General features: G+C 47.6%; 4 protein-coding genes across 4 annotated transcripts; 3 read left to right on the top strand and 1 right to left on the bottom strand.

The window, feature by feature from the left end:
• Nucleotides 1-5597: 5597 nt before the first annotated feature.
• Nucleotides 5598-6167, top strand: TGAM01_v202195 (hypothetical protein; the record flags this gene model as incomplete). The annotated part of the gene is made up of 2 exons (XM_024548947.1): nucleotides 5598-5739; nucleotides 5791-6167. The coding sequence occupies 2 exons, from the start codon at nucleotides 5598-5600 to the stop codon at nucleotides 6165-6167; spliced, it is 519 nt and encodes a 172-aa protein (XP_024406350.1).
• Nucleotides 6168-6221: 54 nt separating this feature from the next.
• TGAM01_v202194 (hypothetical protein) lies at nucleotides 6222-7905 on the top strand (the record flags this gene model as incomplete). Its single annotated transcript, XM_018800411.1, has 3 exons — nucleotides 6222-6544; nucleotides 6605-6657; nucleotides 7646-7905. The coding sequence occupies 3 exons, from the start codon at nucleotides 6222-6224 to the stop codon at nucleotides 7903-7905; spliced, it is 636 nt and encodes a 211-aa protein (XP_018666553.1).
• A 4882-nt stretch (nucleotides 7906-12787) lies between these two features.
• Nucleotides 12788-13051, bottom strand: TGAM01_v202193 (hypothetical protein; the record flags this gene model as incomplete). The annotated part of the gene is made up of 2 exons (XM_024548946.1): nucleotides 12788-12956; nucleotides 13026-13051. The coding sequence occupies 2 exons, from the start codon at nucleotides 13049-13051 to the stop codon at nucleotides 12788-12790; spliced, it is 195 nt and encodes a 64-aa protein (XP_024406349.1).
• Nucleotides 13052-13986: 935 nt separating this feature from the next.
• TGAM01_v202192 (hypothetical protein) lies at nucleotides 13987-17538 on the top strand (the record flags this gene model as incomplete). Its single annotated transcript, XM_024548945.1, has 2 exons — nucleotides 13987-16228; nucleotides 16289-17538. 2 exons carry the CDS (start codon nucleotides 13987-13989, stop codon nucleotides 17536-17538), a joined length of 3492 nt encoding a protein of 1163 aa, XP_024406348.1.
• Nucleotides 17539-17635: the final 97 nt, after the last annotated feature.

Below are 17635 nucleotides of genomic sequence, written 5' to 3'. Positions count from 1 at the left end.
TTTTCCAATCAGAACGAAGGGGAAAGGAGCTACGCTGGGAAAAGCACCCAGAGAAGACTCGAGAGTAAGCGCAGCTGAAAACGAGGTTTGTGGAAAAATTCGAGAACTCGGATCCAGCGTTGTAGAACGGGCTTATGGCATGGGTGCACTCTCGGGAGAAAGGTGAGACGTTGACCGTATATCAAGAAACAAGGGAGAAGTTTTACCACCAATTGTCGCCAGAGCGGCAAAGGTGCGTTAAAAGATCAAGTGGGATAACGGATGTTTTGGACTGTGACAATAAATCTGTGTGATCTGACAGCTACATTCATTTAGCCATCACTGTCATCATGATCACGACTGACATCTTGAGTAGCAGCGTCCATCTTCACCGGAGAGAGCAGGGTACAAATCCTAGAATGTGCCAGCATTTCGAATCTTCAGCAGGAAACCCGAACCAGGTGCTGTAGCCAAAGGTGAGCGGCATGAGAGATGGAGCTGGAGCTGCGCGTCTTTCAGTACTGACGAGGAATCTTTACGTGAGCCTTGTGTGTAAGTTTGGGATGTAGTCTATGGGCAATATTGCTTTTGGAGTGCTTATAATTGCACTATGCTATTGTTTTTGGTGTCCATATTGCTGCGATTAAAGGAACGTCAAGCCATCCCATTGGGAGCAAGTCTACTGCTTCGCTCGCCTTTCCCTTTTTGAGCATTTGCTTATCATGCAGGCGATTCTAGATTCGACTAAGCGCACTATTCTTACAATTGTATCAATCTTATGCAGCAGAAGCCAAAGTTGGGCAAATGAAATGAAATATTTGGTATGATAGGGGATTGTTTTTGTATTTTTATTTTTCCTCGTGACAGCGAGAAGCGAATCATCTGCATGATGCCATATGATACAGCTCCCTCTGGTCTTTGTTACGATTGCTTGGTATGATGGGAAAGGCTACTGCAGTGCTCGAGTTCCCTTCAGTTTCATTTCACATCTGGCTGATCCTGCAAGCATAGTATCCCTCAGTCTGCCGCCTCATCCAAAGCCGCATCCCACGCTCTCGTCGATGCAAGAGTTCAGTCGACCACCCAGGTTTCTAGGCCTTTACCTGCATTTCGGCGGACCTAGCAGCCTAAATCAGTTCTATAGTGCGCTATCAGTGCATAGAAATACGCCTCAGTGCTCTAATCTAGTGGATTACGTCCTGTATCCAAGGTGCTCCTCCCCGCTGGCTGTTCTCTACAGCGCTTACCGTAGGTCTTTCGTGGCGCTTGTAACTGGAAGGTGCTGCCCTCTTATTTACGTGTCGATATCTACGCAGCTGTAGGCAGCCACTTTTGTTTCCCTCCTTTCTCCTCCATCATCTTCCATCCCAAATACACTTGTTTTGCTTTCTGCATTCGGGACCTGGCTGGGTTGAGTCTTTCGGTAAGTGATTTATTGGAAGATATATGCATTTGGTGATTCTTTCGAACATGTACTAACGTCTCGCAGGTGTCATGAGGTGGAAGAGCCGCCTGTGACGCCGGAAGACTCACCCAGCCAGGATCCAAAGAATACAAATCTGCCTGACACTGTGCCCCTCAAAGAGCCTTCACTCACTCGGACCTGACGAGTTACGGTCTTCCGGTAAGTAATTTCATGGCAAAGGACATACGTTTAGCCACTTCTTTGAACATGTGCTGATGCCTGCCTTAGGCGTCATGAGGTGGAAGAGCTGCCTGTGGCGTGCCCCGAACTATCGAACAAGCTATACTCGACCAGAATCATCGCAGGAGGAGTTTTGGATCTGGGTCTTATTCTCTGGTTTTGCACCAATGTTCTGTTCATTCTCATCCTCTGGCCCTTCAGAGACTGGTCGGCTTTCCTTTAGCCCATCTGCGCATCTACTTCGCAATGAACTCTTGATCTTTTGATCATTTTTACACGCAAATACCCCCAATTTGCTTATTATCTGCTGGACACTCGGGAATTATGGGAACACATTTGCGTGTTGGGATTTATTGAAACACTCTTTACTTCCTCTGGGTTATCCAGCACTCCAGCTATAGCATAGGCTACTCCTGCTACTGCCGAAATCAGGCTTCGGCATGTGCCAAGACCTCTCCATCCGCAAGACAACACAACATCCTGCCGCTGGTATTCAACATCTAGTCAGTAACACCAGCCTTTGGCAACATCAGCCTTTGGCAACACTCTGCCTGCCCCTTGCCCTACCCCTTCAGCTGCGCAACCCCTAGAGGGTCGACCTAATGAAGGCCATCGCCGGCTCAACCCGATCATCCACTTTTCTTGCTGCTTCCATCGTCCTCCTTTACAACGGCGTAATGATCTCTTTGAACTTGATCCGACACAAAGACTCAAAGGTTGTGGGCCTGATACAAAGGCATAGAGAAAAAAAGAGTCGATTATTGGTCTCAGTCGAGCGATCTAGGCATCTCTGATCTATCTCAATATCAGCCTCATTGAGCAAGCTATTGGTTAATCATGTCGTCTTTCCTTGTCGGTAAAAAGGTTCTTGTACAATGGTAGAATGTTTGTTGGGGCAAGGTTCAAGGCTTCAGTCAACGGATTATTTTTGGCAAGATCACATAGCTTGGATGATGTGGTAATACTTTTGTCGAGCTGGATGGCATTGTGTTTTGGACAGAAGTCTAGATCCTAGGTGATGATGAAGATAAAATGTACAAGTTTGACGTTGGTGCCTCATTGACTGCCTCGTGAGAAGCTGAGCAAGGAGCTACAAAGCTGCCAGTGCCTCGATATGAAAGAAGACCTGCTAATAGAAAGCCCGCATAATTGACGAAGATATTTGGTCAAGGAGACTGGTACTCAAGAGATGTATGCTTCCTTTGTTCAACTTCTCTTTGTTCAAGCTCCCGTCGCAGTTTTCTCCCCTTTGGCGGCATCAATCATTTCAGTCGCCTCGCCTTTTCGCGCCTCTTCTTGGTGATACCTCTGGATCAAAATATCAGCTCATACAAGAAAGATGACGATCCGAATTACTAGAATCCAAAGCGAGAATCAATCGACATATCAGTACTGCCAATCTTTTCCATGGCCAACTCGCTCCCAAAACCTGCATCCTGAAAAGCTCCCTAGGCTAGGCGAGGCGCATATACCTCCAAGCGCAGAACAGCAACGCAGGGCAGAACAGCACTGGAAGAAAGAGAAAAAAGGATGCTGAAGAAAGGAAAAAAAGAGATAGAAAAAAGGCAAAAAGATGTGCCATTACGAGGAGTCGAACCTCGGTCTTCAGTGGTTTGCAGGAATACCACAAACTGATGTCTTAACCGTTGGACCATAATAGCTAGATCCGATGAGGAGATTGATCCTCTACACAGTGTTACAAAGGCGAACGAGGCGCTGATACTGACTCTTATTCTGATGCAGATGACTACAAGACAAAATGGCTTGAAGAGAGAGACAATTCGATGGGGCTTTTTGGTACAGCATAGGAATCTATCCACACCCATCAATGATGGATGGCTCGAAAGACCCAAACACTCGAGAATTGCCAAATCACCAGCAGGCGCGATCGAAGTCAGTTTGAACAACGAAGAGCGAACCTCCGCGATGGGACGCAATGCAGTTGATCGCCGAAGCCTGGACCTTCTATTGCTAACCGACGAAGAGATTACTGCTAGCACTAATGCCTCGTCAATGGCGGACTATCCTGCTTGTTCCACACCATCTAATGACAGTTGTTCCAGACACATGGAATCGTTGCGTCTACCATCAGCTACCTGGCCGATGGAGCGGCTTCTCAATCTACAAACGGAAAATGCTGCCCCATTGTAGCTGGAGAGAAGCTTATCCGAATCTTGAATGTCTCTGCGGTGTGGAAAGCCAGTTAACTTGTTTATAGTGTCGGATGTATCTGTAGACTCCACAAGACCCTAGCACTTCGATACCTTGCTAAAACAGAGACTACTGTACGCGAACGAGAACGAGAACACATCAGAGAGCGGATTGGTCTTCCGGTATCCCATATTTCAGTTCGGAAGGGAAGAAGCTGTCACGATAGCTATTGGCCATGTAATTTTGGTAGAATTCTTCAAGCGAGTAAGCAAGAATCTGAATTCGCCCAAGGCTATTTGCTGGTACACGATCAAAGCAATAGCAAAAATGGCTCGTTTAGGAGAATGAGTCGTCCGAGTTATTGTTGCGAGCGTCTATCTCGAATCGCGCTAAGTCGAAGACCTAACTTACATAAACGAATTAATTAGCTGACCACAATCTTCGCAAAATTAAAACATAAAGAGCAAGAAGAGAAGGCAAGGAGTAATCAAATCTCACCTTTACACAAGCCAAGTTGTCTCTCTGGACGAAACTTGCATAAAGTGATTGAGATCCTTCAGCTGCTGTAAGGGCCAATGACTCTTGTCCGGCTAGAGTTCCCTGCTGCTTCTAATCCAGGTCGAGTAAATTATGGATATGCCTTATAACTCGGTCAGAGGGGGGATCAAGCTTTGGAGGCAATGATTCCAACCCTCCGAGTGTTTGCCATGATTGGATGCCTCCAAGCTCCTGAAAAGTCCGGTGTTACACAGAAAAAAGTGCCATCATAATTGAATTGGGTGCTAGATATAGTCTTAACAGTGTGTCTGGTTTCCGTTTTGTAGCTCTTTTGGTGTGTGGATCGATCCACCGTGTGTATTCAATACAAGTGCTAACAACGCTAGAAATCGAACTCTGGTTTCGCTCGAAGCTCAAGCTGATATCCGTACTATTATGCTTGTTCTTTCTTCGATAGACGCTAAGGGCATATTGCCGAAGGAACGAGGTCGTCGCGATACCTAGGGGTAGATGAATAGGAGTACAGAGGACACTGGCCCCGGGAAGAGTCATGAACGATTGGTGTAGGTCTTTCTGAATACACTCAATGGCATTATCATTAGTCTAGTTCCATTGTTCGCCAGGCCAAGCTGCGGATAAGGTCAGAGGATACAGACTTGAAAATAATGGAGATCTCGATACATTCACACAGTGGCATTGTTCCCAGAGTCACAGAATGAAAAGACTCAAACTCCGCGTTACATAGTATCGAAGCTCGAACCCAAGGCTATAGCAAAGTTGGCAAGTTAAGCAATGGAAATCTTGCTTAGCTGCGCATGGAAATGAAATGCTGTTTTCCATTGTTCTTCCGCACAGCCGCATTCCTCTTGTTAATAGGCTGTTGGATCAGGTCTGCAAAGCTGTTTTCTGTTTCATGGCTCTAGTTCAATGGGTATAGATTGATCTCCTCGGATGCAAATTGTCTGTCTCTCGAAGCTTCCGGAAACAAAAGGCTTTTTTCCTTTGTTTGTCTGGCGTATCAGTGCCGTTGTACCTTCTCCTCAGCATGTTGATAAGGCAGGAGAGAGCCAGGCTATCTGAATAGAAAACATTTCCATCTCAAATCCAAAACGGGAAAAACATTACCATCTAGAATCATTTCGTGCAATAGCTGCGACATGGGCCTTCAAATGCAGTCATAGTCCGAAGTCCCAAGTTGTCACGTGCAGATCTATGAGCAGGCACAAACTTGCTCATTATTGTTTCATTTCGCAGTGCCAGCTACAGAAACTCAACCACAGCAAAAGAAAAAATCATCCACCACTCCATCTACTTTACCAATATTATGCTACATCGTCAAAATTCTCTTGAAACCAATGGACAGAACGTATCCCAATGGCACTCGCTTCTCTTAGAGTCTGTTCAACAGCCTCGTCATGTTTTTGAGCCCCAGCGTTTGACATCACTGGTACCGCGCACTATTGTGAGTCAGAATCTGCAATGCTTTTGCGTTTATTGCTTGTACTAACTGTGTATAGAGTCATACAGAGTACACCACGCTCTATCGTCTCCGAACATCATTTTGAAGTTGTCAAGGCGCGACTCACCAGCTTTGCGACGACCAACACACATAGAGCCCTTCTTGAAGATATACCGGCCCAGCAAAGATAGATTGCAACAACAAGACTACTCTACTGCCTTCAGCACCGTTCGCACAGCTCCACAACAATCCGGAATAATTTCTGGCTACAACAGCGAAGACATCCTCTCTATGACCTCGGACAAGCCAGACGTCCCGACTCACAGGCCCACAATGGGCATCCTGCCACGCCTGGACGGCGAGAGGATCCTGGAGATGACTTCGTCAGATGTCCTTAGTCGCGGACCTTTCCGTCTTAACCAACGGCCAGTCTAGCGGGTGGTCTATTGAGGCCCAGCGGGCTGGCCTGCGGTTGGTTTTCCTTTTGCGATGGGCGTCCTGCCAGCAAAACGGAAGAGAAATCAGCAAACAGAAGCTGCAGCGGTCCCTGATGCGCTTCAGCGCCGATCGAATGCTGGCCAGCGAGCGGACCGAGGTGGTGCTCAAGAGGCTGGAGAGACAAGGATATGCGATCAAAAAGGTGGCTGGTCAGCGGGGGATCTGCTTGAGGCCCCAGCTGGCCAGCCGCAGTTCTGCCCTGGGCCTTCGATGGCGTCAGAAGAGGCGCAGAAGGGATCAAAGGATAATGGTCCGAAAGCAACGCAGCCGAAACGCAAGAGGAGCCACCATGAGCAAGGAGATGCGCTGGAAAGGTAAGTTGTTTGCTATTTGTCTATCACGTTCTTATAACATTGACTGACCTTGAATTCAAGATTCATAAAGCAAACCGCCAAATCCCAACGATTGGACTTCAGTCCAGCGCCAGGTACTACGCCAGGGCCAATCTCTCGAAACAATCAGGCAGAGACAGTTCTCAACAACAGAATGCTTCCGATGTTCGCTTACCTGTATCACGTACCCGTACATCCCCACCACCAATGACACTAGCATCTTGCCAGTATTTCTTGTCACTACCTCCCCGTGTCGGTATTGGGTACCTCCTCTATGATCTCGAGAATCACAAAGATACAGACTATTATCCGCAGCAACATCACCATAACGCGGCGCAAACAGAGCTGGGGCATAGCCGAAGAGGATCACATGTATCTAATTATGCCAAAAATCCTTTAAGAGCCCAACTGGGCAAGCACCGGGACGAGTACTTCAATGGGATCTCGAGTTTCTTTCGAGGTATTATTCGATCAAGTACGACCCTCGTGCTCGTGCTGGGAATGATGAGCGAGAAGTTGTCTGTTTCGGTGGTGAGAAACACAAGCAAGAGGTTTTGTGAGAGAAATTTATGATTTTGTGCTCGTTTCATATGCTAGTGTTGAACTTATACAGTTTTTGGCGCCTGGTTGGGTGCTTGTCTCTTTTTGTCACTTTTCTTTTTTTGTCACATTATTAGTCGTCAGCTGTCTACTGCCTCAAAGCCCGCTTTGGCACGATGACTCGAATGTTGCTTTAGGTATATGGTCGATTTCTATGGATTGTGTTTCCTCTAGCGGGAACTGATCTGTGGGATGGTCTCTCTCGTACAGACGTACAAGGTCTTTTGCTGAACATATCAAATCTCTGCGTTTAATCCATTGGTCTTCTTCTGCTCCGCAGGTCTTCCACCTGACGAGATAGTCAGTTTAGGCTCCTTAACCGCTGCAAGCTTAATACAACAGCCAATGTTCGCTGAGACATCTGAATAATACTCAGCTAAAAATCTGCCGGTCAGTAGAACATTCACACGCGAGGGCAGTACGGCATGCCGGCGAGCCACCGTTGAAAGAAGGCAGGACTGGGTATTTTACACTCCTGACCAGTATCACGGACGTTTTGTTCCTACTCTAGCCGAGAGCATGACGAAGAACAACGAAACACCACGCAGGCAGGTGCAAACAAGGACGAGATACCTCTCAAGGATGACGAAGCCCCCTCTACCGAGGCCTGCAACGTCAACCAGGCTCGAGCAGCCCGTGAGACACCTGCACAAACACAAGCGCAATCGCTGATGGAAGACGAAACCATTCCAGAGGAAAACATATCCTACAAGCCGCCGGACGCATCAAACAAGTTCATGTGAGTCATCTGCAAGGAACCAGTGAAGCAATACATGGGAGAAGAAGACACCTAGGACACGGACGATCTGCGAGTATTCAAGCTGGAGGCTTGAATGCTGGATTACTTCAACCAATTGCCCACGAGAAAATTCGCCAGCCGTCACATCCAGAGACAGATGTTAAGCTACCAGTCGTGGGCAGGACGTTTCTCTTGCGCGTGTTGTTCGGCGCCCGAGGGCGTTCTATTCATCACATAACATGTCGGGCGTCGAGCTCGGCAGATATCTTACCATGTCAGGCAGAGAGGTTGATTACGACACGGCGATGTGTTCAAGAATGGTATACGGACGTGTGTTAGGGAGCGAGGTGTATTAGACCAGGAGAAGCTTTCTTATGGTCTTGAACGCAATCTCTAGGCGACGAGCTGGGCTTGGCTTAGATGATGAAGGGGTCAAGCTTGTCTCTGCGTGTCGTTTATTGCAACAGCTTCTATACTTTTCCGCTCCCGGCATGGAATGACAAAAATTACCGCTGTTGCAGAGACAGTAAAGTCCTGGGTTAGTACGGAGGTGATACGTTGGTTTTGTCCCATGTCGAGTTCGTTGGATGGGGACGTCGTTCAGTAGGCAAGAGGCCTGGTTTAGGATTCGTACGTCTGTCTCTGCGCCTGACCAGGCTGGAAGATGCAGAACTCAAAGCCACGGCTTCTTGCCCCTCGGCCTCTGACGAAAACAAAACCGACACTGCAGGTGAAGGAACATGCCAAGGCTTCTGTCGAAAACTGGATCAAGGCTCTTCAACGCCAGTTCGTCTAGACCGCACTGACGCTATAATCAAACTCGGCATCTCTCGATACACTGTACAGAACTAAAGAGACAATGTCGACATAGAACATGGGGGTCATAGAAAATGGGGGTCATATCTTTCATGGCTTCCCAAGTTCTAACCCCCGGTGGCGCTTCTCTTGTCGATACTGCTGGTGAACAATGTTTGAACTCTAGCAAGAGGCGACATTTTGATAGATTCTAGAAGTTTGATTATCATGTCATACAAGCTCCCGTGCGCACTACTTGAAGCTAAGTAAAGCAACGTTTTACCGATGCGCTCAAGGCACTGGCGAACAATGATCGGCCTGAATACACCCAACTATCCAAGGTGACACTTCCCCAGCTCAAAGCCATTAATATGATTGGTAAGACCCTCATACACCACTGAATGGAAGTCAAAAGTTTCTCCCATATTACTATTTGGAAGGGGGATATCAATTAGGAACTTCATGTGTATACTTGGACCGGGAGGGAAAAAGACAAATTGCCAAAATATGGGCCCCGAAGTACCTGGCTTTGGCTATTTGGAGAGAAATTGCAGGATACGTGAAAAACGTCAAGGACGAAGAGCTCCTCCGAGACTTTGGCCGGTTCGAGGTCATCGTCCAATACAACGAAAAACATCAATATCCCTTGTTGTGAGGACACAGGCGGCACACCGCAAGCAAGAACTTCTGAATGTCCGACGTCGCACAGGTTGAAAAAGCATCAGCTCCAGGTGACAGTGGCGTTTTCAGGTGTTTTTCTTGGAGCTGCGAGTTCGTTATCTTTGGTCTTTCCTCGACGAGAAAAATATCTCTTCAAGATGTGGGCAATCACCAACACAAACCAAGCGTCCATCAGTGGAGCAACAACGCCAAGCAAAGGCAGAGAGACCTACGAATGGAAGGCGACTGCCCTTCAGGAGATCCCTGGGGAGCCAAACACACACCTAGACATCAATTGCTAGGTCGTCTCCGTGACATCGCCGAAAACAAACTCAACGAAGCAGCTGAGAAGCCAACAATGCTGAAGGAATCCAAAAGATATCGCCACGACGACACGAAAAGTTCAACCATACGTTCGGAAGCTGGAATCCGAGGGACTTGACAACCACTTCAAAGAGATTGCTTCACATATGACGTCAAGTGTCAGACATGCTTACCACTGACAAAAATCTCACACAGATGGCTCAGTTGCGCGGATTTGGCTTGTTCAGATGAGGAAGTAACTCAGGATCTCGAAGCTCAGCTGGAAGGCGTTTCGTCAGTATCTTCTTTTCATTCCATTTTTTGTAATAGAGAGAGCTTTTCAGGCTATTTATCCTTGCCACCTTTGCACGCACAGACATGGGAAACTTGTTCCCATGCAAAGTCTATATATGGCTGTTGGCGAGAAACGTGATGGCGTCGCCGTAGACGCAACGGGGGCGACCTGGCGAGATATCCATTTAGAATAGCTTGACACAGAAGTGCGAAGGAAGCGATCAAGGGATGGATAGTGCTTTATGCTCCTCGTCTTATTCTTTTCGGCATCTGTCTCCACTCCTTTGCCAGCAGGCTGTTTTGCAGGCATATGGTTGTAATCGCGAAGACCTCACTCCAACGGAGAGACCACCTTCTTCTCGAATTTGGCAACGAAGCCAGTGATGACCTCGAACCACTCCCCATCGAGCGTGCTCAACCCAAGCGAAAGAAACTCTTTCGATAGATTAGCATTTCCGAAAAGGGCAGTCGGGTTGTAACAAGAGATGCTGCGCCTAGAGTAAAAGCTGGCTCAAGCTCAACTGCTTCGTTGACGATGAGCGATTCGAAGCCATATCGAAGCCATAGTGGGAAATAGAGAGCGTATAAAGCCATAGAGCACCCTGTAGCGTGGCAGAGAAGCCAACGAAGAAGATATTAAACAGCCCGTGCCACTAAACCACAATTCAGGTCAGCTACATCACTGTTTTTGCAAACGTTGCCGATAAACAGACAGAATTCTGCCGCTGCCAGAATAAATAGGACCAAAACAAGCATGAACTTCAAGACGTGTGCCGAATCTAGCATTAAAGCCGCCATTGGGTAGATGATGTAATCCATAAGAATCGGCTAAGTGAATCTAAAAAAAATAGTGTTGGACATGACCTTTGCGGTAAAATAAGTGGCAGGACAATAGTAACCGTTGGCTCGCTCTCGGGTGAGAAGGAGACGCTCGGCTACTAGCTGAACCAGATCCGTTTATGATGGAGAGCACAAGTCCAGCAGTAGCAGTTTAATGCCCATCTTTAAGGACTGACTTGAGGGATAAGCTCCATAGGCAACAGTCGCATAACACTGTCGGAGGCACTGAAGACATCCTCCCATCAAGACGGCTCCACAGATTAGAAAAGCATTAGCCGCGTCTAAAGCGTAAAACCCTTCAGCAAGGATAACCACCAAGAAACCGATTGCTTTCTGATTGGAACGCTGGTAGTATCAATTGGCGTTGGTACCTACCTATGTATTGTTGGAAGGGACAATGCTAGAGAGTTCGCATCGTCAGTGGTTAATTTGGTGCGCGGGTGGCCTGTCTGTTGACAATGTCTTTCCAAGCTCTTTAATTGGACCTTCTTTATATCTGGATGGCTATTCTTTACGTTCACTTCCTAGACCCTCTGTAGGCCCGGATAGTTAGTTTCTGCATTTGTTTTCCAGGCCTTCTGTAAGCTCAAGTATCTGTTTTTTTCTTCTTCTTTCTCCGTTTTTCAAGATCATTTTCAGGCTCGTTTTTCTAGCACAGAAATATATGTATATCCAGGATAACATCGGAAAGAGTCTTCTGCAGAGCGCTGAACCACCGCAAGACTTCCATATCGCCAGCCAGATGAGACAGCAGGTCAAAGTCAAGTTTAGAAGCAGATTTGTCTCATTGTCTCATTGTGAAGGTAAAGCTATAAAAGGTCACCAAGTCAGCGCTGCCAATAAATTGATATCCAAGTGCCAGCAAGTGATTCATGGGAGAAATTTCTGCCAACGCTGAAGACAAGCTTTGTGAGCTTCTGTGCTTCTCTCTGGCTCCTATTATTCTCAAGGCAGACAGCAGTCATACCTCTGTTCGGATCAAAGTAAGGCTTCCTAGCTGATCATCAACTACATTTAAGGCCTCGATATGCTAACATTTAGTACTTTATTCAAGTTCTAGCAAGGCCGGGAAGTGATAGCGGACGTTCAATCTCTCATAGCACCTCGAAACCTTCATCTTCCTCCGTCACTCGTTTGTTCAACCCCGCAGGGAAAACAGGACAACTCTGCCTCTTTTAACTATACAATTTCCGTGGATGATGCAGTACCAGCATGAACAAATATTCTGTGCTCCCGGTAGTGGATCTAAAAGCCACAAATGTCCTCTTCTTGAGATGGATCATAGGTCTAAGAGGAGTCCGATGCACTGGCAAGTACTCTAGAGTATGCGCGTTCTGCTGTCGAAAATGGAAACATACTGGCACGATACTTGCTTCGTACGGGTCAACCCCGAAGAGCTAGACATTGATGAAAGACTGGGGGTGATTCTTGTTTATCGCTTGGAGGATTGTCAGCATGTACATCTTTGTGAATCTGTTTGTGCCACCCATTTTCGAAGACGACCATACTCTTCGTAAGCAACATTTAGCTGCCGTGGTTATTCGTGTTCCCTTTCTTTTCTCGGCATGCCTGAGATAGGAGGGGCTCGGAGCTTGGAAGCTTAGGCACGGTCTAGATCAGCCACGAGGACATGCCGAGGGAAACGGGGGCAATGTGGAGAGAGATCTAGCTAGAATCTTTAGGAGATATCCGTGTTAAAAGTATGAGGATTTATTGGGTGTAACACGCTTGATTCTTCTAAAGTTGAAGGATGGGAGATAGCTAGCTAAATGTATATACTCCTTTCGAAGAATTCCCATTCTTTTTTTAAGAAAAATCACTGAAATACGGATAAGCCCATTGTATTTCTGCGTGCCATGCACACTCAGAAATGGCAATACCCTAGATCTCATGACGGTTCGCGACGGATACATACTTTCAATTGGCGGAAAAAAAAAGAAGGGGAAAAAAAGAAAAAGAAAAAAGAAAGAAAAAAACAACTCCGCACTCTGCCTTTAGCTAGATGAAGAAATGAATGACTTTTCTCGTATTGATTGGAAATGTTGATATCGATTATCCGGAAATTGCTGCCGTACAGAGGGGTAGCTTCTGTCACGCAGGATCGAGGCCGTATGAGCTGTTTTGGGGCACTGTGAGATGATCGAACCACCGGGAGTTACTACGCTGAATAGCTGAAAAATTACACTTTTGATCTCTCAAGATGTCTAGGTGGCAATCGAACGAGGCGATTACCTTCTTAGAAATGCCAATAGCGACATCAGATAGTGAATGACTCAATGCTGATAAATTATCTGATCTGTGTGAGGGAACCGCACATGCATTTCGCTCGTCCATATGAGGGCACCAATAGCACAAGACACACGTCTCGTCATTGGCGTCCGTATTGGTCGTTCCATCCGCAGCCACAGTATGGGACACTGGACTTAAACAAGAGAAAAATATTCGACATAGTCTCGATTATAATGAGATGCAAGAGAAATAAAAAAGGCAGCCATGAATGTTAGCACAGTGTATGCTCAGATGACTCACTCATCTGAAGATGTGATTGGTGGTTCGCATCCAGGCGGCAGCCAAGGTTTGCTGCCTCACCGGAACAACGATTCGCCTTTGTGAGGCGGTTCTCGCAATTGGGTGAAGATAGAAGCGTGTAAGATGGTTGGCTGTATTAAGTGGGATCTTGGGAGTTGGATGGTATCACCAGAGAGGAGGAAAAACTACTTAAAGCCTCGACCGTCCTGCCTCTGTTTCCCTCTCGTCTCCTCATCCACATGAGACTTCATCAGTTTTCACCAATCTTCCACTCTTCTTCTTGAATTATCTACAATTGTCTTGTTTTCCCTTGCGGCGCACAATCTTGTCGTTTGTGGTTTTCGCCTCATCCTTTTCTACCCCGCTGGCTTCAGCCACCGGACGTCATTACATCCATCATCTGAACGCTCTTCGTACCGCTTTCAGGCTCTTCACTTGAAAACGTGTACTGGACGTCTGGCTGTTTCATTTTTCTTTATATACACTTGATGGTCCCCTAACTTCATTTTGTCACGTCTCCCACATCTTCTTCTCTTCACTCCCAAGAACTGCAGCTTTCTGCGTCCAACTCTTCTGCGCTACTATCACTGCCCAGAGCTATTACTACTGCTTTTAATACCTATTTCCATCCATCACAATCAACCTATTCATACCTGTCCCAGATATGTCTTCTGCTTCCAACCATCGGTCCCAGGCTGCATGGATGGTTCCTCCTGTTCCTCCTCCTATCTGTGGCCTCTATACCGACCAGCGCAATGGCTTCCGCCACTTTCTCCCTCTTGTCTCTCTCGATGTTCACACTACCATTGTTTCTTCAACCTCGCGTACTGTCTTGACACAGACCTTCCAAAGCCCCAAGACAGCTGCCACCAACCATCTTGAGAACGTGAGCTACATATTCCCTCTCTACGATGGAGTATCAGTAGTTGCATTCACCTGCACCGTTGGCTCGCGCGTCATCAAGGGCGTCGTAAAAGAGCGAAATGAAGCCAAGCAGGCCTTTAATGCCGCCGTTGCACAAGGAAAGACGGCAGGATTGCTTGAGCAGTCTTTGGAGGCCTCCGATGTCTTTACTACGTCACTGGGCAATATGCCCGCTGGCGAAAAAGTCACAGTCGAAGTGACATATTTGGGAGAACTGAAGCATGATGCTCAGGTTGATGGATTGCGGTTTACCATCCCCACAGCCGTGGCTCCGCGATATGGACATCACGCCCTTCAAGGAGTGAATCCTGTTCAGGGCGGAGAGCATATCAATATCACCGTCGATGTTGATGTCTCTGGCAGCTCGACCATTAAGAGCGTCCAATCGCCTTCCCATCCCATTTCTGTCAATATCGGCACCCTTTCTACTGCAACCTCCGAGCCGCCATCTCTGCAGAGGGCGCATGCTACTTTATCCCAAGGCTCAGCAGAGCTGAACAAAGACGTTGTCATCCAAGTTGTCGCCACAGGCCTCGGTGATCCTGTGGCCATCCTTGAAGCGCATCCCGCCATTCCAAACCAACGGGCCTTGATGGCGACGCTTGTTCCCAGATTCAATCTGCCAACGTCCATGTCCGAAGTGGTCTTCATGTGCGACAGAAGCGGCAGTATGGGCGGCGGCATCAAGATACCAAGTGTCGTCGAGGCTTTGAAAATCTTTCTCAAGTCCTTGCCTGTCGGGGTCAAGTTCAATATCTGCAGCTTTGGATCACATCACTCATTTCTGTGGGAGAGATCCCAGACCTACGACGAAAATTCGCTTAGAGTGGCCATCAACCATGTCAGCTCATTTGACGCCAACTTTGGAGGTACAGAAATGTACAACCCAATGGCCGAGATATTTAAACGACGCTACAGCGACATGAATCTCGAAGTCTTTCTTCTCACTGATGGAGAGACCTGGAACCAGGAGGCATTATTCCAGCTTATTAACTCGAATGTGTCCGAAACCAACGGGGCCATTCGAGTTTTTGCATTGGGCGTGGGAGCAATGGCCAGTCACGCCTTGATTGAAGGAGTTGCCCGTGCGGGTAACGGTTTTTCTCAGGCTGTAGCCGATGGTGAAAGAGTGGATAAGATGCTGATCCGAATGCTCAAAGGGGCTCTTACACCCCATATCACTGACTATACTTTGGAGATCAAGTATGGCAGTGATGAGGTGAGAGAAGAGGGAGACGACGACGACTTTGAGGTGATTGAAAAGATTATGGATGCCATGACGCTGGAGCTTCCTCCCACTGAGTCAGACGACATCAATGCTGCAGGAAAATACCAGATTGCCATTTCGCTTTTTGACCAAAGTGTCCAGGACAAAGATTTGGAAATGTCCGACACTTCCAAGGTAAAGATGGATCTGCCAGCTGTCGCCGTTCCACGCTACCTCCAAGCTCCTTTTCAAATCCCACCCCTTTTCCCATTCAGCCGTACGACTGTCTATGTCCTGCTTTCCGACTCGACCCCGGACCGCCAGCCCAAGAGTGTCATCCTCCGAGGAACTTCCACCCAGGGACCGCTCTCGTTGGAAATTCCCATCACCATCTTGGAGGAACAAGGCACTACCATACATCAGCTAGCGGCTCGCAAGGCCACGAGAGAGCTTGAAGACGGCCGAGGCTGGACTTTCCATGCCAAAGACGATAAAGGACAGCTTTTACAAAAGCGGTACGAAGGCCAATTCAGCGACATGGTCAAGAGAGAAGCCGTACGGTTGGGCACGCAGTACCAAGTCAGTGGCAAGTGGTGCTCATTCGTTGCCATTGAAGACAGTGAAGACACGGCCGACGAGAATGAAGAGATTGTGATCATAGATGACCACGATGTAAACGCTACCAACGTGAGCGCGGATACTAGATCTGGCGGCCAAGATGTTCGCCGCCGGAATACTGCGGCCAGCGCACGGTTTAGGAAGACCAAGCGAAAGTGTAAGCTACATATGAGGCCGTTTCCAAATCAGAATCAGACAGCTAATACGCGACAATTAGCACAAAATGAGATTGATGAAGAGAGGAGGATGAAGATATTTGACCAAGCTAAGGTGGTCTCACCGCAAGAAGTATATCAGATGCAATTAGCGGCCCGGCAGCAAGTAATGCAGCAACAGCAACCGCAAGCATTAAGACAGCAGTCAATATCTAACATGTCTATGGCTGGCATGCCGCGCCTTCCAGGTAATGCGGGATCAATGAGTCCACAAGCCATGGCTCAGGCACAGATCATGGCACAAGCACAGGCTCAGGCACAAGCACAGGCACAGGCTCACCAGCGAGCAATGCTGCAACAGCACCAAGCAATGGGTATGCCTATGCAAGGCCAAGCACAAGCACAAGCACAGGCACAGGCTCACCAGCGAGCAATGCTGCAACAGCAACAAGCTATGGGTATGCCTATGCAAGGCCAAGCAAGCCCAATATTTACTTATCCGGCTACACGAGGGCTGCAGCAACAGAATCAAATGCAATCTGCGCAACAGCTACCGGCGACAAACCCGCAGCTTAGGAATCAATCTGGAAACCATGCGCTGCAAGATTATCAAATGCAGTGCATGTTATTAGAGCAGCAAAATAAGAAACGTCTCATGATGGCTCGTCAGGAACAGCAAGGAAATCCGGGGGGTTCTTCAAGCAACTCTCCCGTGGTGCTTGGAAATTCAGCTTCAAACTATTCGGCACAAGGAGGTTCTAGACTCGGGAGTTCAAGCCCCATGCACCCAAATGCTCCACCTGGAGAGCTATCAATGGAGCAGAATGCAGGCAATTTGTTTGGTGATTCTCCGAAATTGGTGAATTCCAACGACGTTTTGGCGGATTTCGACTTTGACAGCTTTATAGGCCATTCGCAAGACAAGTCGGAAGACATGATAGACTACTCTGATGACGAAGCTGCTCCAGAGTTGGCGTCAGGTCCAGCAGACACTCCAATGTCGACGCTGTTCTCAGAGCAAACCTTTATCGGCAACTGGGATTGGAGTCCAAGACTGGAAGCGATTGTGGGAGTGACAAAGTCGGCCGCGTTGGCGGATATTGAGCTTCCAGGTCAATACGACCAGCTTCAAGCTGTGCTGGCCACTCTTTGTGCCGTGGCGTACTTGAAGAAGAAGCTGGCAGATGAAAAGGATGTGTGGGAACTCATTGTTGAAAAGGCGGAGGATTGGCTACGAGGCCAGACGCAGGAAGATGTGATGGAGTTGGAGAGGATTGTGGAGGGAGCGCTGTTTGCGAAGGATGCTGCCTAGATATGGCATGCCTAACAGTCTTGAGCATTTTTTTTTTTTTTATGAGTAATGAAACCAAAGCGGATTGGATATGAAATTGTTATTATCTTTGTATAGC

Source organism: Trichoderma gamsii (genome assembly GCF_001481775.2).
Source record: "Trichoderma gamsii strain T6085 chromosome Unknown Scaffold_5.2, whole genome shotgun sequence".
NCBI lineage: Eukaryota > Fungi > Ascomycota > Sordariomycetes > Hypocreales > Hypocreaceae > Trichoderma > Trichoderma gamsii.
The sequence above is the reverse complement of the archived record's forward strand: the minus strand, read 5'-3'. Positions and strand labels throughout refer to the sequence as shown.